The 24,107-nt window shown below is 49.6% G+C and overlaps 1 protein-coding gene across 1 annotated transcript; it reads right to left on the reverse strand.

Moving 5' to 3' along the window:
• Positions 1–1,186: 1,186 nt before the first annotated feature.
• Positions 1,187–24,107, reverse strand: LOC121460204 (lipopolysaccharide binding protein). The gene is made up of 15 exons (XM_041670443.1): positions 23,971–24,107; positions 21,866–21,980; positions 20,811–20,939; positions 18,213–18,368; positions 17,572–17,635; positions 13,858–13,921; positions 13,157–13,248; positions 12,524–12,703; positions 10,879–10,938; positions 8,704–8,871; positions 7,238–7,305; positions 6,750–6,792; positions 5,528–5,591; positions 4,682–4,758; positions 1,187–1,586 (listed from the first exon to the last, which is right to left on the reverse strand). The coding sequence occupies exons 1-15, from the start codon at positions 24,092–24,094 to the stop codon at positions 1,542–1,544; spliced, it is 1,449 nt and encodes a 482-aa protein (XP_041526377.1). The 5' UTR covers positions 24,095–24,107; the 3' UTR covers positions 1,187–1,541.

Raw genomic sequence — 24,107 nt, forward strand, 5'->3', positions numbered from 1 at the left:
AGCCAGAGACACAATGAGGAAGAAATTGTAGAGACGAGAGAGGCATGACACCATGATTCTCAGGGACTCAGCTGACCACCTGACCAGAGGAGCAACACTCAGCTCTGAGATGACTAGCTGCCTTTGCTTCCTGTTCCTGTGTGACCTGCTGGCTGGAGATGGGATACAAAGTGGTTTATTTCTCCTACAAAGCATGTGCCACCGTCTTGGGTCGCCAGCCTTCCTGAATATACTGCACCTCGAAGACTCAATTCCTTTGTCTGCTCACTGGCATTAGTGGTGGTAGGCAGCAGGAAGTCCACAGTTCTGGTCACCCTTATACAATTAGGACCTAATGAAGTGACCATACAACCCTAAGATGTGACGCCTGTCACCATTATCTTCATAGACAAACAGAGCAGGGGGGGAGTGAGCTGCCCAGGGCCATAGGAAGGAGCCTGAGAGCCCCTTCCACTCTTCACAGGGTTGGCAAAGTGGAGGGAGGAGAAGAAGCCATGCGTCACCCTGCCACCAGCTCGTGACAGCGCATCCTCCAGTCTGGGAGCCCATCTCTGTCATACACGTAGTAAATGGGTCTATTCCCCATGAGTTATCTGCTAGCCGCCAGCGCTATCCATCTGCTCATTAACACAATTAACAAAAAACAACTCCAATGAGCCTTCTGACTCCCAGCCTGGGGGCCTAACTACATAACAGGGGAATGACTCTTTATTAAGTCTGATCAAAAGCTTATTGTTCGGTAGTTAGAAACCGGGGCCTCTCCTCGCAGGCAGTCAGATGAGCTTTTGATTTGGGTACAACCAAAACCTTCCTTGGATCCCTCTCTTCCTCACTTGCACAGGCCCTGTTGGGGACAGCAGTGAGGGTCTGTGACTTTTGCTTTGCTCTGGACCTGCTGCTGCTGCAAGCAGGAGGTGATGCTGTGTGAAGGAGGCCAGGAGTCTAGACAGGACAAGGGCCTTTGTGCTGGACACCAGACCAAGGGCTGGGAAAGCGGCGTGTGCAGTCCTCCACCCACTCTCTGGGTGAGGCCCTTAGAGCAGGGACCAACAGCAGAGAGGGGCAAGCCAAAGTCTAGCCTTGCAGACCGCAGCTGGAGCCGAGCATCTAAGACTGCCTGAGACCAGATGGCGGGGTGGGGGTGGGGGCAGGGAGCAAGGAGCAATAAAGAGTTTCAGCTGGAATGTCAAGCCATCCTATAAATATTTATTGAGGATCTACTATGTGCCAACACTGCCAGATATAAAGATTTAGATGGTGACTTCAAAACCACAGGTTCTGCTTTTAACCACAGTGCCTGCTTTTAAAGCTATTCCAGGTCAGTGGGGGTGGGGGTGGGACTTCCTGGAAGAGAGAGTCAAGTCCGGGTCAAGAGAGCACATATGAGGAGGACTATGGGGACGGGGTCCACTAGAGCCAGAAACAGAAACATCTTTTGTGTTCTGGGACTCTCCAGAGTCCAAAATCTCCAGATGTTGCACATCTGGATTGCAAATGGCAGGTCCAGCTGTGGTCTCCAGGGTCCATCTTTCTTCTTGTCCTCAGCCTCTTACGTACTGGACATTGGCACCCAAGTATAGGAAGCCCTAGGAAAAAAACAGGAAAGAGATTGCTCTAAGCCATGCACTGTAGTGCACACCTGCGTCCCTGCTCTCAGGAGACTGAGGCAGGAGGATGGATGATTTGAGGCCAGACCTTGTTAAGAAAGTGAGAGGGGGGGGACAGAGAATATGAATCGTTTACTTCAGAGAGATGTAGCTGCTGTGAAGAACACAAGCTCCTCTAGGAATAAGAGTCAGGTCAGTGTACACACGTCCAGCTTCAGGTCCCGGCTCTCCACTGTAGCCTTTGCCAGCCCCTTCTCCCAGATGGTACCCGCTTCCTGGCAGGCCCTCATAAATGTCCTTTGTACCACCTAAATTTTCCCTCCTTGGCAAAGGACATGAATTCGTGAGCTGCTGGGCTTCGCTTTCTTGCTGTTCTTAAGTTTCCATCATCTGGATAGGGTGGGAAGTCAGCCCTCAAGGCCAGCTTGGACTTTGTCCATAGTGATCCACCGTGGTCTTTGGTGGTCAAAAGTGTAGTGGGTATTAGCTCCACCCATGACCATGGGCTGTCTGTCCCAAAAGAGGTGGTCCTTGTCTGCCGACTTGATGTCTTAAAAGGAAGAGGGGGTGATGATAAATCTGATAGTCTCCTCCCAAGAGCTGCCATTCTTGGCCCCCGACTTTCACAAAAACTCAGGGAAGCTGGAGCTATACCCCGTGTACAGGGGAGAGAGCCAAGGGCCAGCTGTGTGAATGGTCACCTAGCCTTTGTTCGGAGCAGCAGTCGGATGGACGTTGGCCATGGACCACAGCATCTTCAGTGAGGTTTGCACAGCTGCCAACCCCATTATCTTATCTTAGAGATGCTGCTTAGAGAGAGATAACTGAGACTCAGGGCGCAGATGGGCCACAGAAATGTGCCATCACAATAATCGTCAGGAGAGCGAGAAGCAGATAGATTTCTTGCTGTATTGATGGAGTCAATCACCATCCTTGTGTCAAATGGGACTGTATCCAACTATCGCTGGGCTGTAGAAGCTAGACAGGAGGAGGAACGAGCTCAGGAATTTTTTTTTTTTTTTTTTTTTTTGAAAAGCAACGACTCTCAATTCTAGGAGGAAAGCTGTCAGATACGAGGTCTCTCAGGAGAGCTGCAGTCGCATCCTGGTACCTGTGTCTCTGATGGTCAGGCTGCCCCTCTGCAGTTAGGTTGTTCTCTGTTTCAGAAACTGAGGCCCCAGGGCATCCTCCCAGCCGTGTGCACAAATGAAGGGTCTTCATCATGTACTAACCCAAGATGACTCCGTTGTTACCTGCACAGTGGTTTTGCCTCCCCCTTTTGTGAAGATCTTGGGGAGAAATACGCTGGAAAGATCTGGTCTACCATGGTTTTGGAAGGAGGAAGGTTTACCTTAGTCTATGAACGTCACCCCTCTCCTATTTATAAAAGTTTTCAAATCCACAAAGTAGATTCCCCTGGTAGCTGGGCGAGTGGAAAGCCCACTCTGGTCTCTTTGGAGATTTTATCTAGCCTTTGAAATCATATTTCCGTTTGTTTATTTATTTGGTGTGTGTGCGAGTATGCACATGTCACACACACACCCCTCATGGTCTCATGGTGCACGCCTGACGTCAGATGATAACTGGGAATTGATGGGAGACAACTCTCTCCTTCCACCATGTGGGTCCTGGGGATCCAACTCAGGTGATCAAACTTGAGGGCAAGTGCCTTCGCCCCCTGGCCCATCTCACCAGCCCTGGCTAAATAAACTACTCCTCAAACTGTCTGCCTGTTGACTGAATTCAGACAGCTCAGAACCTAGAGACCCCTTTAATGGTATGAGAGCTCATACTGCCCATGTCTGAAACAAACTAACAAAAAATAAGGAAACCTTAGGGAAAGAGAAAACAAACAAATAAGCCCCCAGGGTCCTGGAGACAAGTCCACCAAATTCCAACCATGCTTGTGGGTGGTAATGCTCCTATAGCGCTTGTTTAAAATAGGGTGCTTTAGGCCGCATTTGGGGTACAGCTCTTCCACTTAAGAATCAATGTGGGGGCCGGGCGATGGTGGCTCACGCCTTTAATCCCAGCACTCGGGAGGCAGAGGCAGGAGGATCTCTGTGAGTTCGAGACCAGCCTGGTCTACAGAGCTAGTTCCAGGACAGGCTCCAAAACCACAGAGAAACCCTGTCTCAAAAAACCAAAAAAAAAAAAAAAAAGAATCAGTGTGGGGACTGAGGCTGTGGCTCAGAGCTGGAGGGCTTCCCCGCATGTGTGAGGTCCAGAACAGCAGAAAATTAAACAAACCAACCTGGGCAATCATAAAGTTTACCAACGGCCTTTGGAACATGACCTGCTGGCAAGGCTGGGACTTTCAAAGCGAGCCTTTTGGGGCCTCAGGCTGTGTCAGATACCTCCAGCCCAATAGTGACAACATCTGTATGTTTTATTATTAATTGTGTGTGTGCATATAATTAATATGTTTATTTCGCCTGGCACCTGGGGAGTGACTGTAAGAGTCATCATACATTACCCTGTTTATTAGAATTTTGAGGTCAACCATGGCCATTTGACTGCTAAAGACAGTGGGGGAGCCCTGGAGAAGAACTGAATTTGGCCCAATTCCCACCTGTCTAGACAATGGAAACCCAAGAACATCAAAAGAAAGCGAGGCCCAGGAGCTCCCAATTTTGTGTCCTTTGTCAAGGAGAGGAAATTTAGGTGGCACAAAGAACATCCATAAGACCGCCAGGAAGCTGCAGTGGGCACATGCATCTGTGTGTGGGATTGTGCGTGTGAGCCCAGGGACCCACGTAGCCCAGAGGTGTCGGATCCCCTGGAGCTGGAGTTACACTACGGACGGCTGTGAACCACCCATTACGGGGGCTGCAAACAGTCTATGGTCCCCAGGAGGAGCAATGCTTGCTCTCGACCACCGAGCCATCTCTCCTGTCCGCCAACCCCAACCTTGGCTTCCTGGTGTATTTTAACTCCAGGGGATGCTCTGTCCTCATGAGTCTTCTCAGCTGCAGGACTGAACTGGGCCCACTCTCTGAGTGGTGGCTTCCGGACCTGGTAGGTTGCCCAGCTGCCACCCCTCACATCCCCAGAGCCCCACTGGGCCCACTCACCTTGTGGATCTGGAGGTCAAGGTCGTGAAGTTGAATATTCCTTGGAAGAGGGAGGGGGAAGCCCTTGGCCAGCTCATCTGTGGGTTGACAACACCATTGAGGAGATGTGTTGGTAACTGACAGCGACAGACAAATCTTTACCAAAGCTCAGCGCTCTACATATGCCTGAGGCAGTGTATTCCCACTCAGTGATGGCCTAAGACTGTGAGGTGGGTGTTACCACTATTCCCATTTTACAGATATGGAAACTGAGGCACAGAGTGGCCAAGTAGCTTGTTTTGGGTTCTAAAGCAAGAAAACTACAGATTTGAACCCAGAATGTCTGGCAGGGCACCTAAGCCCCTAGACATGGCCTGACGGAGGAAGTGGCGGGTACAGGATAGCAGGAAAGTGTCATGAGCAGTGGCAGTTAGTTCTCTCGCTTCTGCCACCTGCTTCCTGTTGTAGCCTGCTGAAACTGTACATCATGGATCTGCCCTTGGGTCTGACATCAGTTTATTTGGCTGCGGAGTGGGGCAGTTGCCTGGAAACACACATTCAAGGCGGTGTCCTGTCCTACTGTGACCCAATCCTGGTCTTTCTCCTGTCACCCCAGGAAGTATGGGCATTTCCAGAAGTCTCTCCTTCCCCATAAGGAGTTTACTGTGCATCAAAGAACTGTCTCAATCCCAAATCCCCAGTGGAGCCTGGAAGAATGTGAGATTGCCTTCAATATTCTATCCCACATAGGCCATTAAAGCTCTGTCAGGTGACTTCTCAGGGTCACCCAGCTCTCAGGAGACCCTGATTTCCAATCCAGGGCAAAGTCTCTCCCCCAGACCTGGGAAGGCCTAGAGCCATTCTTACTGTTGGCATCAGGGTAGAGGGTGTTGAGAAGGTAGTAGTTGAGGAATGCCTGAAACAGCTTCACCTGGGGAGAAGAGAAGAGGTGCACTGTGACCACGCAGCCATTCTGTGCCCCAATAAACAGTTATGTGCAATTCACCTAAGCCCATGTGGTGATGGTGAATGAAGCTGACTACAAATCTTTGCTCCTTTAAACCCAGCACTCGGGAGGCAGAGGCAGGTGGATCTCTGTGAGTTTGAGGCCAGCCTGGTCTACATAGTGAGTTCTAGGACAGCCAAGCCTACATAATGAGACCCTGTCTTGAAACAAAACAAAACCCACACCAAACCTTAATCTAATGAAAACTAGCTGAGGGATTTTTTTTCTTCTACAGGAGACTCTGGAGTTGCTACCAGTGGAAGCACCTGTCTATGAATGAAGCCAAGATGGGTGAAATTAGACCTGAGGGATGGGCAGAGGCTCTTGATGAATAGACCTGAGCACCTGGGTCCAGCTCTACCTGAAATACCCACCTTTAGTTTTGTGATGCTAGTTGTCCTGTGTGTGTGTGCGTGCATGCAGGTGTGTGTGAATGTTTGAATAGATAAGTAACGTGTGTGGATGTGTGCGTGTGCGCGTGTGGGTGTGGGGGGTGTGTGCAGGTGTGTGGGTGCACACGCGTGTGTCTTTATGAAGCACAGAGGTCAGCCTCAGCTGTCATGCCTCAGGAGTCTCCTACCTTATTTCCTGAGCCTGCTCTCTCACTGGTCTTGGGACTCACTGACTAGGCTGGCCAGCGGGCTCGAGGTGTAAGATACGGCGCTAATCCCAACACCAAGGGTCCACCTGTTTCTCCCTAACCCTGGGATTACCATGCTTGGCTTTTAACTTGTGCACTGGGGATTTGAACTCATGCCCTTTTACATGGTAAGCACGTTGCCAACTGAGTCATGCCTTTTATTTTTAGTTCTGTGACCCTATGAATCCCAACTCTTTGCTCGAGACAACCTGAGATGGATTTCTTTTCACTGCAGTTAAAATAATTCTGACCAACAGCCAGTCTTATATTGGGACATAATTATTCATTGACCCTGTATTGCATTCTTGAGAGGTTTGACAGGGGCCTGGGCAGAGATCTGTGCTTCTATGCCGGTTCCTATTCTAGGTGCCATGGCAACTGCTTCAGAAACATCTCAACTAACAGGCATCCTAATCATGTCATAACTGAGGACAGTAACTCACGTTGAATGTGCCGACTTTGGACTCTATCAGTTTCACTTGGGCCCTGTAACAAAGCAGAATCACAGGGGTGGGCATCATGGGGGGGGGGGCTAAGTGGGTTCCCAGAGAGGAGGAGGTGCAGGTGCCAGAGGGGCAGGAGAAACAGACACATTGATGATGGGAAGACCAGTGGGGACTGGGGAAGTGTCAAAGCATGGTCTTTAGCATTTCAGTACATCAATACAGCTGAGAGCTAAAATCCATAGACTAAGCAAGAGCAGCGAGTTGGTTATCCAGACATTTGAAATTTGTGGAGCAGTACAGCAGAAGAATTAAGCCAACCAGAGTAAGTAATACTTATATTTCCTTCCCAAGTGGCAGGCCCTCCACATTGACAGGGGCGTCACATCCCACCCCGACCCCAATTACGGAGTCCAGATGGAGCCCGGCTGGCTGCCCACACACAGCTTTCCCCTGCTGTGATGCCATTCCCTGTTGAGGCTCCTTACTTCTCTGGATGCAGCATCCCAGTGACCTTGCTGTTGTTGAAGGTCAATGAGGCAAACATATTGGTGACCTGGAAGAGGCAGTAGAAAAAAACAAGCTTAGCTGGGCAGTGGAGATGCATGCTTTTAATTCCAGCACTCAGGAGGCAGAGGCAGGTGGATCTCTGTGAGTTCGAGGCCAGCCTGGTCAACAAGAGCTAGTTCCAGGACAGGCACCAATAACTACAGAGAAACCCTGTCTTGAGAAATAAAAAAAAAAAAAGGAAAAGAAAAGAAAATTAAGAAAGAAGCGTTACTGATGGTGGTTGTCATCACGGGCTGAGGCAGACACCAGCACCCTCAGAAGCTCACCCATTGGGCTACAGCCTCCCATGGCACTCAGTGTGTCATTAAGTAAGGGACTGAACTTGGACGTGAACAACTTTATTTAAAATTGCTGAGAATCACAGCAGTTAAACTTTGAACGGGGCACCAACAGAAGACCTGGAATTCGCATCCTTAGTCAGCTCTGAGAGGTCAGGGCCAGGTCCCCCAGGGCCCTGCTCAGCTCTAGCAATGATAGTGATGAATTCTATTTTATTTAAAAACAAGTTGATATCAGCAGTAACAGTTGGAAAGACGGGTACGCCCTCTGAGAGGAACTGCCCTTCAGGATTTTGGCCTTGTTGAGTTGAAGCCTGAGAGAAGACAGAAAATTCTTCATCCAGTGTACAGGGTCCCCAAAAGGATTCTGAAATCCATGAGCCAGGGGCCACCAAGAAACAAAAAACACTCTTATTATTTAATTTAGAAGGAATTTGGTTCAGGGGGAATGGTTATGTAGATGAAGGAACCTTAAGAAGCCAAAATAAATAAATAAATAAATAATAAAAAAAAGTGTGGGAGCCGGGCGATGGTGGCGCACGCCTTTAATCCCAGCACTCGGGAGGCAGAGGCAGGCGGATCTCTGTGAGTTCGAGACCAGCCTGGTCTACAGAGCTAGTTCCAGGACAGGCTCCAAAAGCCACAGAGAAACCCTGTCTCGAAAAACCAAAAAAAAAAAAAAAAAAAGTGTGGGAGAGGGCATCAGAACTCAGTGAGTGCGGGAAGTCTGATAGTATTCTGACAATGCTGCTATTGGCCAATAAAACTGGAAGTCAGAATGCAAGGGAGCTTGGGAAATGTAGTCTTCAGAGAACGGCTACACAGGACAAAGACCCTCCCCACCACAGTCCTGACTCAGAGGGAGACGTGCACATTAAATAAACAAATCTCCAAATAACTACACAAATGCCTGGGCAATAAACACTACGGAGAGAGTTCACAGAGTGCCACAGATTTGTAAAAATGCAAACGGTCAGACAGATCCATGAAAAGAGAAAGCCAGGCAGCCCTTTCCCGGGCTGTAACACATCGGTTGAGACCCGAGGCGAGGGAGGAGAAAAGCGCTTGTGAAGAGGAACAGCATTTGCAAAGACTCAGAGCCTTACCACACCAAGCCGGAAGACAGACTCCGGGGTGGAACTGGGCAGGAGTACAAAGCCTTCAATCTCCATCTGAGGGGCCAAGGATAGATTCCCAGGACTGACATTCAGGAGTGGGGCAGAGACCACTGCTCCACGGAGCTCCAAGTTCATGTCGGGGTATCTTCTGGTTATCTGGGGGTAGGATTGGAGATCGTGTCAGAAGAACGAAATATGTCTACAGAGTCTCGAGGGAAAACATAAAGGGGACACTTTGGGTCTGGTTCTACATTTCACAAAGCATGCTGTACCCTGTGCCTTCCTAACATCGATCTGCCCGTGTAGATACCTCACCCCATCCTCCCTGGCCAGTAGGGAAAGGAGAATACTGTAGCATTTGGGCTAGCTTTCAAAAACCGGACCTAACCAGATTTCATCATTGCAAGGGGGCTCAGCATTTTATTGAATTATGGTGGCCATGGAATTTAATCTGGGACAAGACCGAGGAGGGCGGAGTTGGTGGAGGAACAAACTCCCATGAGCCTTTGGTTCTATAAGGGCAGATCCATTTATTACTGTCAAGGGAGTTTGGGACACAGCAGGTGGCTGCTTTGCTAGGTGAGTCTGGTGAAGACAAGAAGGGGGGCAGTCGGGAGCCAAGGGGTGCTGGAGCCAGGGTGTGACCAAGGATGCCGCAGAGCTAGCTGGGACAAATCTGTGGCTTCGAGGAGGGACAGGGCCTGACAATGTAGGTCTTGGGCATTCAAGTCCTTGCTTAAATTTTAATTTGTTTTTAGATTTATTTAGTTTTATGTCTATGAGTGTTTTGCCTGCATGTATGTCTGTGCACCACATGCATGTCTACTGGCCAGAGGTCAGAAGAGGGCATCAGATCCCCTGGAACTGGAGTTATGGAGATTGGGAGCCACCATGTGGCTGCTGGGAACTGAATAAGGTCTTCTGTAAGAGCAATAGCTCTTCTCTGCTGAGCCGTCTCTCCAAACCAAACTTTTCAATTCTTTCTCACATTTTTAATTCCTTTCTGCACAGTACCTAGCCTTATGCAGGACATGATTGGAAAAGTTGAGAGAGGAGTCAATGGGAATCTTGGGGACAAACTGAAGCCACGTACAGAAAGGTCTGGGCGCCACGTGGCAGAACCACTGGGTTATTCACCGTGATGCTGGTGTCAGCAAGGACTGCAAGCAAACCCCTGTGCCCTTCTATGGAGACTGTACCTCACTGTGACCAAAGAGGGGGAGGAAGTTACTTAACTTCCAGTATGAAGGGTTTCCCACAGACAGGAAAGAGGGAGAGTGCAGACCATGCCTTTTGTTTGTGCAAAAGAACCTGGGGGAACACACACTGCCTCCTGCAGGGACAATGAAAGAGGAGCTGGGGAGGGGGGCCAGGGAGAGAGCTTGGTGGTTAAGAGCATATTTGGTTCTTGCAGAAGACCTGGGTCCAATTCTTCATACCTGTATGGGGCCTCATGACCTCTGTGATCTGACACCTTCTTCTGGGATCTGACACTATTGGGAACCTGGGAGCCTTTTCATGGGAAGTAGGTGCCAGGGGCCAGCAGGGGTCAGGAATCCTTGCCTCTATAACCTTTTATATATTTCTAGAATGGTGAGTGAGATATGAGAACTTCTTTTCCATTCAGAAAAATGTCGGTACTGGGTATAGTGGGGCAAATCTGTAATCCCAAACTCTCGAGAAGCTGAGACAGGGGGATCATTAAGTTCAAAGCCAGCCTGGGCTGCATATGAGATTCTGTGTTAGAAAACTGTGGGCTGGGTTGTAACTCAGGGGTAATGAGCTTATGTAGCATATGTGTACCCCAAGTTCCATCCCCAGCACATCAAATGTTGTAAGAACCCCTTAAAGCAAGTGGAACAAGCCTGGATCCTGGTAAACCCTTTCTGGTTGCTAGGCGATATTAACTAGGTGCCCTTCCCACTATTCCCTTGGGCTCCTTAACACCAAAACCAGATGGGAAATTCTGAGGAAGGGTGATTAAGGGAGCATAGGTTCATGCTGCAAGGACTTTGAAGGGAGTCCTCAGGTCTGCAGTCCCCAGGGTCTCCTCACTAGTCTCTGATTCTGTGTCAAGTGGAGAGGGCCACAGAGGTTCTAGAGAGAAACCTTGGCAAACTGGTAGGCTCAAGTTGTGCCCATGGAGAGCAGAAGGGGCTTTACCTGGGGAGTGAAGGGGCGGAAGGCCTTGGTGTTCAGCCGGATGTTGGAATCAGGTGGTAACTGTAGGAAGAAGACACAGTGGGGGAGGGCGTTAGCGTGCTTATTAGAAGAGAGTTGTGGAGACAGACGAGTGAGTCACGTCTCACGACTGTAACAAAATATTTGACCACAGCGACTTGAAGAAGGCTCATTTTGGCTCACAGTTCAAGAGTACAGCCCATCATGGCAGGAGCTTGAGGCAACTGGACACCCTGCACACACAGTCAGGAAGCAGAGATGGCCCTGACCCAGCTCACTGTCTCCTCTCTATTCAGCCTAGACCTCAGCCTACAGAATGATGCTGCCCACGGGTGACTGAGTCTTCAGTCTTGGTTAACCCATCCTGTATACTTCCTCCAGAGATGCCAGGGTTTTGTCATTGTTTCTTTGGTGATTCTAGATCCTGTTAGGTTGACAAGCAATATGAGCTATGGTGTGCAAGCATGTGCGTGTGTGTGTGTGCATGTGCGTGTGTGTGTGCGTGCGTGCGTGTGTATGTGTGTGTGTGTGTATGTAGAGTAGCTTCTCCCTATGGGTCCAGTTGCCTTGGCTACCATGAGGCCTCTGTCTTATAGAACACACGAACCTCCTGGAGATGGGGCTATAGCTGTGATCCTGTGGGCATCATTCAGAGTTCTCAGCTGAGACCTGATTGAAGCTCTCAGATTCTGAGTGAGACTTTGGGCCAGGGTTTTCGACCTTGCCTTCAGGGACCCGTAACATGGGGAGAAGCCACTGCCAGGTCAAAGTCACCCATCTGTCATCAGATGACCTTCCATCTTGGCCAGGGTGATCACTCTGTGTCCCTGCCACCTTGACATAGTTCACAGACCTCTTTTTTTTTTTTTTAAATAAAATGTGTAGCCCAGGCTGACCTCGAACTTGTGATACTCCTGCCTCTGCCTCCTTCAGCAAATCCTACTGGCGTGCACCACCACAACCGGCCACAGACCTCAATTTTTAAGAGGTGCTACAACAAACCATGCTTGAACCCTAGAAAACCTAAAAGAACTGGGGTGGGGTGGGGTGGGGTTATGTGGTGTGATTTGCTGTGAAAGTCACTCTCTCTGCAAATCCCACCAGTGACAGTGACATCAATGTGTCTTAGGAAGATCTGTTTCTTCTTCTCACTCCAAATCACTAAATTAGGTACCCTTTTCATGTTGGCTGCATGGAAGCCCCCAGACAGATCTGTGATTTAAAGAAAAATTACAAATCCAGTGTCTTCATAACTAACTGTCATTTACTTTTTATTCGGTTTTTATTTCCTTTCTCTGTAATGCGACTTTGCTTCATTCATTAAATTATTTTTAATAAGCCTGCAGGAGTTATCATGATAACAGAAAATATGAGTTAGAATAGGCCCAGACTAGAAGGTCAAACAGAGACACATAAACAAGTCTCTGATAGTTATGAGGGAGAAAGAACTTTGGCCTTGAGTTTCCTGGCGACCCAAGAAATAAAGAGAAATTATGCTAATATATTTTGCTAGTCTTGATATTTGCTTAGCTATAACTCACGATTTTTCTGGTGTAAGTTCAAACAGAATGGAGGGAAGGAGGAGCTACATTGTCTCTGGGGAGCACGGCAGAACCCACGTTCTCACCATGTCATCTGTGATGGTGAAGTTCAGGTACCCAGCCTGGTGATAGACCCGACTGGCTATGTTGAAGGCGTGGTCTGAGATGGCAAAGTAGACCATTTGTTTACACTTGTCTTCAGGTAGGCTCATCATCGGAGTCGGGGAGGCAGGCGGGGACCGGTGATTCCGATTAAAAATTTCACCCTGGAGAGAGAAGTGGGGACAGTGGACTGTTTGAAGTCTATCCCACAGCTAGCCATGGAGCTCAGGGCTTACCTGCGACGATTGATTGATGAATAGCACTGACTGGAAACACTGTCCTAAACTGCCCTTTTAATGAGGAAGTCCTTTGGGCAAATTTGTGTCTCTTATGGCTAGGAACTTTGCTTTATGGAAACAGCAGGATGTGTGCTGCCCAGCCCCTCTGCCCCACCCAGTTCTGATGCCCCCACCCATCAGGGTGGGCAAGGTGCTGAAGAATTTGGGGAGAGCAAGTAGGAGTTTTGAAGCTGAGGCTATCCACCACTCCATAACTCTGGGCCTTGGGCAAAACAAGAACCCCCCCCCCCCCCAAAATGAGGACAGACTTGCGGTGAGGAAGCGGAGTGGGCTGACTGTCCTGTGTCCTGTCGCTAACTCCCGTTCTTACACCCTCACCTTAAACATCACATCTAGCATCTGGGCCGTTGCGCGGGGAGCCTCCACCAAACTGTAGTCAATGCTCAGGACGTCATCGATCTCCGCAGTGACTGCAAGTTAGAGCAGGAAGAGTGTGAGGGGCAGCAGGGCCAGGTGTGGTCTGCAGCAGGTGAAGAGGGGGTGAGCCCTGCTTCCCTAAATATCCTGTTTGTGGCCACTGCAAAAAAAATATAGCAAATACTAGACATCTGTGTCGTTTGAGTAAGAATGACTCCTATAGGATTGTATATTTGAATGCCTCGTCACCAGGGAGTGGCACTATTTGAGAGGATTGGAAGGATTAGGAGATGTGGCCATTTTGGAGAAGTGTATCACTGGGGGCGAGCTTTGAGATTTCAAAAACCCACATCAGGCTCAGGCTGTCTCTCTTTGCCTCTCAAGATGAAGCTCTCAGGTGTCCCAGCACCTGCCTGTGAGCCACCGTGCTCCCTGCCATGATGATAATGGACTAAGCGTCTGAGACTGTAATCAAGCCCCAGTTAAATGCTTTTTATAGGCATGGCCTAGATCAAGGCTACTTTTTGGGAGAAAACCTGAGGAGAAAAGGGGACTTAAAATCACTGCTTTCTACTCTTTTGTCTCTGTTTGATAAGGTTCAAATCTGAACTTAAGAAAAATGAAGAGAAATAGAGTCCCGAGGGGTATGTGGGTGCCCCTACCTGGCAGGGTTTGGAGATAAGGCTGCAGGTCAGAGGTCACAGACTTCTGGATCAGTTCACAAACCTGAGAGGAACAGGAAGGGGAAGGTTCATGAGTCTCCACTTGTCCAAGCCCTCGGTGACATGGGCTCAGTAATAATCTGAGCGGATAATCTGCAAATATCCGCAAATGCTTAGTTAGCATGTACCAGGTGTCACCAGAGCAGAAATGATAAAAATAAATATCATGTCAGCCTGGACATGGACTCTAACAGGGTCCGAGCTGGCCCCAAGGCTGGATGCCTGCAAACAGAAAGGCACTGGTGGGACATGGTATGTGACACTCACCATTATGGGCTTCTTAGGGGAAGCCTTGGTAGCAGGAGCTCAGAACTGCACAGCGGACCCCTGTCTAAGTAGACATAGAGGTCGTACAGTGGTCCCCTACTGCCTGTCACTGGGCATGGCAGCTTTGGCTGCTCGTTCCCTGGGTACCCATAGGACACCCAGTGGTCGTGCGTATGAAACGCTTACACACAATTTATTGCCACCAGTGGAGCCGTGAACTTCTTAAGAGCAGGAAATATGTGTTTCAAACCGGTTTGTTGTCCTGGCTGCTGTAATCACTTGAGTTATTTATTATATAAGCCAACAAAATATGACCAAGAAGAAATGTGTTCAAGAAGACCAGACATAAATACTCTGAAAGATGAGGTTCTAACCATGTGGTTCCCTCTGGACAACAGAGAAGCCAGGAGGAGGAAAGGGGTCCAAAAAATAAAGATGGGGGCTGGCGAGGTGGCTCACTGCATAAAAAAAAACTTGTGACCAGTCCCAGCATCCTGAGTTTGATACCTAGGACCCACAGAGTGGAAAGAGAGAGTATCTCCCACAGATTGCCCTTTGGCTTTTTTTTTTTTTTTTTTTTTTTTTTTTTTGCTTTTTCGAGACAGGGTTTCTCTGTGGTTTTGGAGCCTGTCCTGGAACTAGCTCTTGTAGACCAGGCTGGCCTCGAACTCCCAGAGATCCGCCTGCCTCTGCCTCCCGAGTGCTGGGATTAAAGGCGTGCACCATCACCGCCCGGCTGCCCTTTGGCTTTTATATGCACACCACGGCCCGTGTGCCCCTCCCACAAATAATAAGTAAATAAATAAACGTTGCCAACATGGCGATGGTTTGCGAGTGAACTCTTCATTCGCAGTTGGCTGAAGAAGTGGAGCTTGCAACAAGCTGATCCCACAGGTGAGGAAGACCAAGGGCTGTGCCTGCCAGGAGCCCATCTCAAAGAACAGCTCCATATCCTGTATCAACTCACATTTACTTACATCTGAGCCCCTGCATTGTTGTAGGAGGCTGCTTGTTTGTTCCCGGCAGCCTGGACTCAAAATAACCACTCAGAAACTATATTATTTAAATCACTGCTTGGCCAATCACTTAAATCACTTAGCGTATTGCTAGCTAAATCTTTTTTTTTTTTTTTAAAGACAGGGTTTCTCTGTACCTTTGAAGCCTGTCCTGGAACTAACTCTTGTAGACAAGGCTGGCCTCGAACTCACAGAAATCCATCTGCCTCTGCCTCCCGAGTGCTAGGATTAAAGGCATGTGGCTAGCTAGCTATTGTATCTTTGGTTAACCCATTTCTATTCATCTGTGTATCGCCATGTGGCTGTGGCTTATCGGGTAAAGTTCCGGCATCTGGCACCTGATTCCAGCAGGCCTACATGGCTTCTCCTTGACTTCACCTACTCTCTCTCTATATATATACATATCCCTTCCAGCCTAGTTTTATTCTGTTAAACCATTGCCTGTAAGCAGCTTCTTTATTCATTAACCAATAAAAGCAACACATATACAGAAGGACTTCCCACACCAATGTATAAGTATTTTCTTTGTTGATATGTGCACAGGAGAGTGGAAACTTTGAACAGCATGTCTTTGCTCCCTTCTGTAGGTGTTGTATGTTGTGTGCATGTGTGCACACGTATATGCATGCATGCACTCGTGTGCAGGTGCACTCACCCATGCATGCAAACAAGCCAGAGGCCAGCTTTAGGTGTTTTCCTCTCTCTCTCTCTCTCTCTCCCCATCTTGGTTTTGAACCTTGACTGATCTCTCTCTGAACTTAGAGCTCACTATTATCTAACCTAGATGGCCAACAAGCCCCTGGGACCTGCCTGTCTGTGACCCCATAGCTCTCGGTTACAGATGCACCACACTGCTGGCTTTTACATGGGGCTGGACATCTAAACTTGTACATTAAGCACTTTCCCCACTGAGCCACCTCTGCCCTGCCTTCCCTCCATTTTGACAGATTCTTGCTATGCACCCCAGGCTTGAGATTCTCTTGACTCCGTATTGATCCTGGGATTGCGGGTGTGTGCCACCATGCCCAGCTACGGCTCTTTTTGATTTGTGAGTTCCCACTGATTGCAACGTATCCATCTACGTGTTCAATGGAAGAGAGAGACATGGAAACTTTGCCCCAATGCCTGGGTACCCTATTCTTTCAGAGACCTAAGTGGTTGTGGAAGGGAAATATGAGGTCCTCTGCCCCAGATGTCTGGGGGGGGGTCTTTTGGGTGTATAGAAGCATGGCGGCTAAGGGTGCTGTAAGGAGGAGGAAGCCTCTGCTCTGGGTTCAAGTCCTGATCAGTATCTGCTGGCCCTGTGACCTCTGTATCTCTGAGTTCTGGCTACTTGCTCACAGGACCCAAGGCCAACCACATCCTAGATGTTTGGGGGCTCAGGGCAACATGACAAGAGTATGTTTTCTTAGCATCAGGACGAGCGTGTCCTGTAGCAGTCAGAGACAAGAGGTTGCAGGGAAGAGATGTCTGAAAACTTGTAGAGAGCAGGGGTCAAGCTAGATCTTCAACTCCTCCAAGATACTCCTAAGGACTTTTTGGCAAATGGAGCCCCAGGGCTGGGAAAGTCTCCATCCTGGCCTAGCACCACTTAGTTTTTGACACCCCTCTGAGCCACCCCACTGTCTCTTTCAAAGTCTGAGGTTCAATCCCAGTTTGTTGTTGATGTTCATAACCCCAGGAAGGTGTGAGGCTAGCCTGGGCTATGTAGTCAGACCCTGTCTCATAACACTGAAAAGAAAAAAATGGGCCAAGACTATGCAAAAGAACCTTAGATCATTCACTATTCCTGGCCAAAGCACAGGATCATAAAACAGCAGCTGTTCTTTATAAATAAGAATAGTATGTTCTGGGGCTGGAGAGATGGCTCAGTGGTTAAGAGCATTGCCTGCTCTTCCAAAGGTCCTGAGTTCAATTCCCAGCATCCACATGGTGGCTTACAACCATCTGTAATGAGGTCTGGCGCCCTCTTCTGGCCTTCAGGCATACAGACAGAATATTGTATACATAATAAATAAATAAATAAATAAATAAATAAATAAATAAATAAGAATAGTATGTTCTGCACTAATTATATTAATTGAGAAAACAATAATTATACCCCTGTATTTTATGATAATAATTGAGATGTACATTGCTATGAGACATACTGCTAATCATTATCAGGAGCAGCAGTGGGGAGTGTAAGTCACTTTGGTAAGGTGTCGTGGCAGAGGCTGACATGCTTATCAAGTTCACCTAGATCCCAGGACCACAGTGTGTGTGTGTGTGTGTGTGTGTGTGTGTGTGTGTGTGTGTAACAGGCCCCCAGAGCCTGTCCAGAGACAGCGGCCTGTGAAGAGATCTGCCTGACCCCCTTGGCCTTAATTACCTTGTTCTCCAATACTTTTCGGATCTTGGACTCGATCTGGTTGTGGAAGAGATTCAGCAGCCACCTGGGCAGGGGACAGAGTACACAGTCAGCTGTCTGCCACTGGGTACAGGGACAGTGGGGATGGAGAAAGCCAAGCTCTGCCATCTGGAGATGGAGAGATGGCTCAGCGATTAAGAGCCCTTACTGTTTCTGCAGAGGACCTAAGGTTGGTTCTCACACCCACATCAGGTGGCTCACAATCCAGGTCCCAGAGCCCTGCCATGGCCAGTATGGCTGGTTCAGTCCCCTATCATAGCTGATAAGATCAGGGGATTTGGGCTTGGAACTAGAATCTGGTTTTCTAGCAAGGGCAACAGAGACTGGGAGGCAAAATGACTTGACCCTAAACTTGAACTTTGGCCAAAGCCACATGTTCCTCCAACTACCCAAAGCTTCCTCCCCTGACGAGGTCCCCTAAGTCTGTTGACTTGTGGAAATGGCACCTCAGCATTCTTGCCTGGGTCTGTACCTGTGTGTCCCAGCAGGGTCCCCAAGGGATAGTCTCCACTGTCAGTGGGACACTAAGCATTCCACCCAGATCTGGACACTTATCAGAGCCCACCGAGGACCATACCCAGGGGGTCCCCATGGTGACTCACCCCACATTTCCTGATATGTCCACGTCCACGTCATAGATGCGGCTGCTGCACCTGGAGGCAGTGACCGTGGGCCGCCCTGAGGGATCGCTGCCCAGCAGGAGGTTCACTGAGATGGCAATACCGTTGACGTTCAGGTCAAAGGAGCCCTGCAGTTTCCTGGAGGCCAGAGGGGCAGTTATTCATTGTGGCTAGGATCTGCCACCACTGGGGCGGAAAGAGGAACTTGGATTCTTACTCAAAAGGAGCGGACACCAGGAAGGATTTATGAGTTAATCAGAAGCAAGAAAAAAAAATAAAGATTTAATCACCAATAAAAGAGCTGGTAGAGCTGGTAGAATGCCAGGGGTCAAACAAACCCCATATATATATATATGGCAAAAAGAATTAGCTTCTGAGCTGGTGGGGTTGGGAGGCGTTGCCTCCTTAACATATGAGCATATACGGAGGTGGGGGTTCATTTCTTAGTCCACACAATGAACAAAGTAGCAAGGAAGGGAGAAAGCAATGGAAAGAAACCCAAGCTCTGCCAAGCGCTGAGCAGAGGAAAAGTTACAGAAAATGAACCTACGACAACACCAGTTCCCACCACAAAGCTGAGGCTTTTGAAGATGAAGGCCAATTGGCACTGCAGGTGCTGTGGCCCACGAAGAACACTGGAGCATTTTCTGGAACCACCCGGCACAGCTGTCGGAGTTCCAGAACACACGATCAGGCCCCAATACCTGACTCCCAACTCTTTCTCTGTGATGTGTGTGTGGGGTGGCTCACTGAGTAGTAGAAAAACCAAAAACAACCCACAAAGAAGTACCTTCAGGAAACAGCCTGAGGGGACCTGGGGAGATCACAGCAGTTAAATGTGTGAACTGCTCCTGCAGAGGACCCAGAGGGCCATCAAGGATCCGTCAGCCCAGGTCCAGTGTGATGCAAGGCCTATGGCCACCACGGGTGAGCATGTCCCCCTCTCTCACCTATCTCCATGCACATCATACAGAATAAAACCAACCTTAAAAAAAAAAAAAACTTGCCTGGGTGGTGGTGGTGGCAGACGCCTTTAATCCCAGCACACAGTAGGCAGAGGCAGGCGGATGTCTGTGAGTTCAAGGCCAGCCTGGTCTGCAGAGTGAGTTCCAAGATATCTAAGAACTTACACAGAAAAACCCTAAAACGACAGAGAAAGTGGCAAGAACATCTTTCTTAGATTTATAGTTATTCATGTGTGTGTCTGCATCTGTGTGTGTTTAGGTGGCCATGGAGACCAGAAGAAGGCATCGAGTTCCCTAGAGCTGGAGTTACAGGTGGTTGGGAGCTGCCTCACGTGAAACTAGGAACAGATCTCAGGTCCTTTGCAGGAGCAGTCAGTGCTCTTAACTGCTGAGCTCTCTCTCTAGTCCCCCAAATAAGCGTAATAATGGATGTTGCCATTTCAGCATGTAAGCTTCAGTAGCCTGTGTAAGAATCAGTACGATTTGTGCGCCCCTTCCCCCTTCCCTAGTTACACCAAATCTCTAAATTTGGCCATCTGACACTTCTAGTGGGGCTCAGTTTATACCAGATACTTTGTAAAAACACATTGCTGGAAGCTACCATAGGTCTTTGGAGTAGATGTGAACAGGCCACCAAGCTGAGACTGGTCCTGGGCTTAATTGTGCCCCCAAATGCACAGGTTAAAGCCCCACCCCCAGTAGCCCTTGGTGGTGACACCACAGGGAGACAGTCCTGTCAATGTGATTAACAGAGGCATGGAGGGCGTGTCGTCATAGAACAGTTGCTTTCAACCTTCCTAATGCTGCGACCTTTTCATACAGTTCTTCACGTTGTGGTGACCCCTGAACCGTAAATTATTTTTGTTGCTACATCATAACTGTAATTTTGCTACCATTATGAATTGGAATGAAAACATCTGTGTTTTTCAATGATCTTAGGCGACTTCTGTGAAAGGTCATTCAACCCCAAAAGGGTGGCGACCCACAGGTTGAGCGCCACTGTCACAGGAGGTTAGAATGTAGGGAAGCCGACATCAGTGCTGTCCAGAGTCTACAAGGAAATGTGGCAAGCGCATGCCATCTGCAAGCTGAGGAGAGAGGCCCCTGGGGAAGCCAGGCCTGTTCCTCCTTGACCTTCTCAACTCTAGGGTCCTTAAATCACCCATGTGTGTTTTGTGGGGCTGCCCCATCCAGGGGCTGGAATGCTGGTGACCCCAAATAGCTCTTAATGCTGGCCAGTAGAAGGAGTGAGCAGGCTGAGCTGGGGACTTTCTGGGCATCTCTCACAGTACCCAGCATCCTGTTCCATGAGCTCCAACTGTCTCTAAGCTTACTTATTTCTCCCATTCTGAGGGAAGGGACATTTGGAAGGTCATTCCCCAAGGACAGCCCTAGCTCAGGGAGGTCCTGGCTTTGGGGTCTAGATCTGTGGGAAACAAACCAGGAACAGGCCGAGTGTCTCATTTAGTCCACTCCGAATCAGAAGACGTGGAAGAGAGAGAGAGAGAGAGACTCAGGACACCTGTCTCCATCATGTGGTCTTTCAATAACCCAAGAAGAAGAACTGAAGACTGAGAGAGACCACAGGCCCAAGGGCAGATGGGGCTTAACTTACAGGAAGGACTTGCGTGCCTTCCACTTGCCTCGGAGCCCGATGGAAGAGTCGGAGATGGCCAGACTCAGGCCTTGGCCTGGGAGCGGCTTCAAGGAGGAGCCACGCAGCTCACAGCTCTGGACCTCCAGGCTGTAGGGAGACAGAAGGGTGGCATCAGGCTGGTTTCGGGACACAACTAACCCAAGAACCACGCTTCCTCCTTTTCGGCCTTGATTGGTAGAGCACCGGGCATGCTTGGGCCACTTCCTGATGTCACTGGGGCCCCTGCAGCAGGCTGGGTGAATACACTCTGAGGAAGGGGTTCAGGGGCTTTCAGGAACACAGGATTGGGCCCTATGAACCTCAGTGGCCACTGACAGTTTCCTGGGGTGGGTAGATACGCTCTGTTAGATGGCAGATCCTTCCTCCAACCCTGGCTTCCTCATACCCAGGAAGGGGGCCAGATTTAAGAAAGCCTGAGATAGCCCTTAGCGAAGACTCGAAAGGAAACAATAGGTCAATTCCTTTTGGGGTGGAGAGGCTGGGGGAGCTTGGTATACAGCAAGCGCTAAATAAATGTGCACTAACAAAAGGAATAACAGAAGGGAACACTAAGTACAGAGGGCGTTCATAGGCTGCAGGCCTGACTGCCCTCTTTCTGCTGTCCACCCTTCATGCCTCTTTAAATAAACACGAGCCCCTTACATCCAGTAAAGCCTTGAAGACTCATCTTGGGTGCCCCCTCCTCTGGGAAGCCTTCCCTGACTTCCCCACCCACAAAAGGCAACATTAGTGCTCAGGATACTACTTCATTTTAAGTTCTAAGCCTATCTTCCCTTCCAGGCTACGTGAAGTGACTGGATCCTGAGCTCGCCCTCTAAGGCAGAGAGAGCAGCAGCAGCTCCATTATACAGGTGAGGAAAGTGAGGCTCAGGCCACACACTCAGGAGGTATTAACACTGCTGTATGTTGAATGCAAGGACCCAGCTCACTTCAACAACCCCCCTCTGAACTCCCACTGCCTGCACCAAGAGGCCTCCAGGACCACTCCTGAGCTCTGTCCCCTCCCCAGTCACCTGTGAAACTCATAACGCCCACGGCCCACATGTTTGATCTTGAAGTCCCCGGTGAAGTCGGGCAGCGCGATCTTCTCTAGTTCTGTCTGCAGCACCAACAGCCCCTCCTTGGCCGCTGCAGACAAGGAAAAGGTGGGGTCAGCCCGGACACCCTGCCTCCTCTCCTGGGCTCTCGGTTCTTTGGTGGCTCTCACCTTCCCTGACTAGAGAGGCTGGTGTCCTTGCTGACAGTAATCACAGCCCAGGCTGCCCAGCCCAGCTGTGCCAGAGAGTCAGAAGAACGCCTGCATATCATGGAGTTCTTAGGCTGGTGCCCACACATAAGGGGATGGAGAAGCCTTTACCAACTACACGAACAGGAAAGGAGTGCTGCCGGCCTAGGGTGTGGCAAACACTGGAAGGATTTCAGGGCTAGAATCCTGGACATAACCAAGTGGTTTTGAATAAGTCCCCAGGCTCAACTTTCTCTATCCTTCAAACAAGACAACAATGGTACCCTCCTCATGGGTGAGATGGGGCCCGTCCTGTCACACCAGTGGCAGCCTAGACCTAGCAGGTGCCCAGAGCTTGTGACTGGCATAGACAGTAGGTGCTCCGTAAATTCCCAGACCAGCAAAGGGGGATTAACAAAAAGTGTGGAAAGGACAAAACACCCAAACTCAGGGCACTGGGCACACACATGGTCCATGGCACCAACCTCAGAGCACGGGGCACACACATGTCACCCAAACTTAGAGGACTGAGCACACACGTGGCACATGGCACCAACCTCAGAGCTCTGGGCACACACATGGTACATGTCATCAGTCTCCGAGCATGGAGCACACACATGCACATGTGCCCAGGAAGGACAGAAGACAAATGCACCTGACTTAGGGTTTCCAAACAAATGCAGTTCGTGGCCCTACTGTGTCTCTGACAGGAGCAGAACCCAAGTGTCTGCCCTAGTCGGGCTGTGCACACAGGTCTCTAGAGGCTTCCCTTTCACCTCCTGTAATGCAACCTCTTCTCTAAAGTGTATACAGCAGGAGCCCTCTGATGGACTGCCACCCTTGTCCCTGGCTAGTTCTCACTGCCTTTTCTACTTACTTCCTCCTGAAGGCCCTACCCGATTTTACCCTGCCATTGCCTGTCTGAGATCCCAGCATCCCTACCCAGCTGAGGGATGTTGTGACCTCCAGGAGACGAGGCAGTGGAGGCTCTCCAGATGTGGCGTGTTGTGGCTGTGCAAGCACCCCAGCTGCCTCGCCCCCTGGACACAATAATTCTGTGGTATTATATCAGTAGCTTATCAAATACTTTTTCTCCCCAGGTTTTAAAGTGGGGACAGGCCCGGTGGCACAGAACTATAACCCAGGCTACTTTGGGAGGCGGAGGCAGGAAAACTGTAACATGTTCAAGTCCTGTTTGAACTATAGAGTGAGTTCAAAGCCAGCCTGGGTAATTCAGTTCGCTATCCAAACTTCGAAACTGAAACAGAGAGAATGTGTAGTCGTGGCTGTAGATCAGTGGTCAAGTACCCGCCTGGCATGTGCAAGGTCCTGGGTTCGATCCCCGGTACTACAATAAATAAATGAAAAACAAAAACAAAACAAGACAAAAACTGGAGTAACATGAATATAGGCATGTGAGGCGTGCTTATCTTGAAAGGTACCAATCAGGACGTTTTAAAGTTTGGTAAGTTATATGACCGCCTCCCAGATCCCAGGGTGGAACATCCCATCCCCCCAGAAGACCTCCCTTAGTCCCTCCCAGCCTCTAACTGCTTCCAGCTATGACTCGTGGATTTTAGGTCACGTTTCAAACTCCACCAAGACTCTTTCTGAAGGAACCATCCCAGGCCCCGGCGTTGGGTTGTTTATCGAGCTCTCCACAACCTGCCTTTCTCTCAATTACCTCCTGCTTCAGCTGAGGGGACCCTTCCTCCCCATTCGGGTGCAGAAGTCAGTGGGCTGAGGTAACACATCTGGGGAGTGACCTGGCCAGAATCGCAGCTATGGTCACATGACCCATGTAGCAGGCTCCCTACCAGAGGTGCATGTCCTCCCTGTCTTGGCTGTGCGTGGTGTCGGTCTCCTAGGCCAGCCTGCAGTGCGGCTTCTTACCGTACTCCAGGCCCTTGTCCGTGATCCGGGCCACCAGGGCGGGGTTGGCACCTCGAGTCCCGGGCATGGAAAGGAGCAGCAGCCCCAGAAGTGTAGAGAGCAGAGGCCCAGTCCCAGCCTCCATCCTGGACCGTGGG

The sequence above is a fragment of the Microtus oregoni genome, unplaced genomic scaffold (assembly GCF_018167655.1).
Source record: "Microtus oregoni isolate MIOR12 unplaced genomic scaffold, Mior012 000020F_ref0000438, whole genome shotgun sequence".
NCBI classification, from domain to species: Eukaryota; Metazoa; Chordata; class Mammalia; order Rodentia; family Cricetidae; genus Microtus; species Microtus oregoni.